The following is a 2,278-nucleotide window of genomic DNA, read 5'->3' as shown; positions in this document are numbered from 1 at the left end:
CTCACCCCTACACACATTTTACTTACCTTTTCCCCTTCATTCAAAACCTCATCCTCATCCAACCAGCCTTCTCTGTCCCTTTTGTCTACAGCTCCAAGGCACTGGAGCTCTGTCATGGCAGCTTACTCTCTCAGGTAGAAGAACAAGTCAAAATCCACCCCTGGAGGCTGAATTTGATAACGCTTTAGCCATTTGTGAGCTTCAGCTTCTCAAGACAAACCAAAACTGAATGTGTAGAAGGCCCCGTTCATACTGGAAGCAAAACTATGCTCTATAAAAGTGAGTTTAAACTTGCCTATTACTAGTATGATACTACCCTTAAGGTGAAAAGGGTCTTGGTGAGACAACCAAATTCATGCATACTCTCTCCCCTGTCCTCAAACAAGATCTTCATAGTACAAAGATTCATGGGAAATGCTAGGAACAATTTATACAGGCATGATTCACACATTCAGTAGAAGGTTGTTCTCAGTTGCTGGCCCATTTTAAAAACAGAACTGCCTCCAATCACTGGCCTGTCTGAAAACAGATTTCGCTTCACTTGCACGCTGGAAGGAAATCTTTTAAAAAGACTCTGCATTTAGAGTCTGGAGCATAACATACTGAGCTGGCAGCCTGAATCGGAAAGCGGTAGTCCTTTGCTGCCAAATATAAATGTAAACCGTCACGGTGTGGAAGCCATTTGGACCCCCAGTGGTGCAGTTCTGTTGGATAGCATGCATCTCCTTAGCAGAGAGTATGAAGCAGCCAAGAGCAACAGGATACATTACGATATTTTAAAACGAGTCTGGAAAGGTCAGCAGCTGGTTCCTAGTGGTGAGGAATTTGCATGCACTACTCTGAAGTGCACCCCTTTCCCTTTCACTCTTCTTGTCCCCACCCCCAAGTTTTATATTCATCAAACACACTGGTGATCAATCAGACTCTCTTTCAGGCACTATTGTTGGACAGAACTGTCAGTTTGCTTGAGATTTCAGCTCCACCAATAGCATCACCCTGTTTCCCCTTATAATCGGAGGTTTCTTCTGGATCTCAAAGAGATTTTATATACCAAAAAACCCGAGTCAATTAGAAAACATACACATCTCCTCTTCTTGGAAGTGAAACTGCCCCCATTCCAAATTGAGGCAAGATTGTTACATCTTCAAATTTCTTTCAAAAGGTTCCACTTTAAGTCAGTCTGAAGTGTGATCAGGCCACTGCCTCGCAAACGTCCCAGTCCACCTATTCAGTACGTTGTAATGAGGACACCGAACTCTGAGGCCTTCATACTCTCTATTGACCCTTTGGTCCTATATCAGGGAGATCCTTTCAGTCTTCTTCAGCAGATTTGAACATGAGAATGGCATTGTAGATTTTCAGTGCAGGACCCAGCTTGATGCTCAGTATTTTAACTATGTCAGTCTGGTTCAGAAGCAGAAAGGCTTCACCATCTATCTGCTGTAAAAGGGAAAAACAGTATATAATGAGTGTTATCACCTAGATATTGTCTTGATTCCATTCCCCCTCTCTTGGATTTCAATTACATAAAAAATGTATTTACAGCAAATGAAAGAAAATGGCTTGAAAGACTGAAATCTTGTATTTGTCCACAGGTCTTGTATTCACAGCAGACCAGTGCAAGTTTCTAAGGCATACTGCTCCCCTTCCATATATCCCAACCCTAAGGTCTAGGGCCCATCTCTGGAAGTGAAACGGGCAGTGTGTGCTGAATTCTGATGTCAAGGTTGCTGGTAAAGGTGGAAGTTGGCATCTGTTACAATGGTGGTTTACATTTCCTAGGAACTATACTGAAGTTTAAAAAATCCTATTTTAAAAGCTTACCAGCCATCAAGAATCCCAGAAATTATTAAAAAACAGAAATCAGACACCAGGTCCGCGAAATACAGTGGACAGGTCTACACGTGTACTTTAAAGTGCAGTAGCCTATTTTATTGTGCATTAGAGCGTCATGGTAAAAACCGTGCTAATACGCTAATGCACAGTAAACTTAGGCTACTGTGCATTAAGCATCACTAAAAAAGCATGAGCTTTTACTACTGCACATTAGGGCAGCCTAATCTGCATTTAATTAGTACCTCACATTAGAGGTACTGAATTTAATGCGCAGCAGCAAAAGCACATTAATGACTGTGTAGATGCACCCAGTAAGAGGCAAATCATCAACAGGATGATCAATAGGTACTACCCAAGCACTGTGGCATCATGTTTGGCTGGGAACAATAAAAATCATCATTTTCTGCTACAGTCATAACAAACTGCTGTTGAACAGAGCTTC

The 2,278-nt window shown here is 41.9% G+C and overlaps 1 protein-coding gene across 2 annotated transcripts in view; it reads right to left on the bottom strand.

The window, feature by feature from the left end:
* Positions 1-6: 6 nt before the first annotated feature.
* Positions 7-2,278, bottom strand: part of LOC109293988 (lethal(3)malignant brain tumor-like protein 4) — an 89,657-nt gene continuing 87,385 nt past the window's right edge. For both annotated transcript variants that reach the window (XM_019512148.1, XM_019512149.1), the window contains exon 21: positions 7-1,440. In XM_019512148.1, coding sequence (XP_019367693.1) covers positions 1,312-1,440 — 129 coding nt within the window. In that variant the 3' untranslated portion in view covers positions 7-1,311. The remainder of the gene's footprint in view (positions 1,441-2,278) is intronic.

The sequence above is a fragment of the Gavialis gangeticus genome, unplaced genomic scaffold (assembly GCF_001723915.1).
Source record: "Gavialis gangeticus isolate Ggan-Ray unplaced genomic scaffold, GavGan_comp1, whole genome shotgun sequence".
NCBI classification, from domain to species: Eukaryota; Metazoa; Chordata; order Crocodylia; family Gavialidae; genus Gavialis; species Gavialis gangeticus.
The sequence above is the reverse complement of the archived record's forward strand: the minus strand, read 5'-3'. Positions and strand labels throughout refer to the sequence as shown.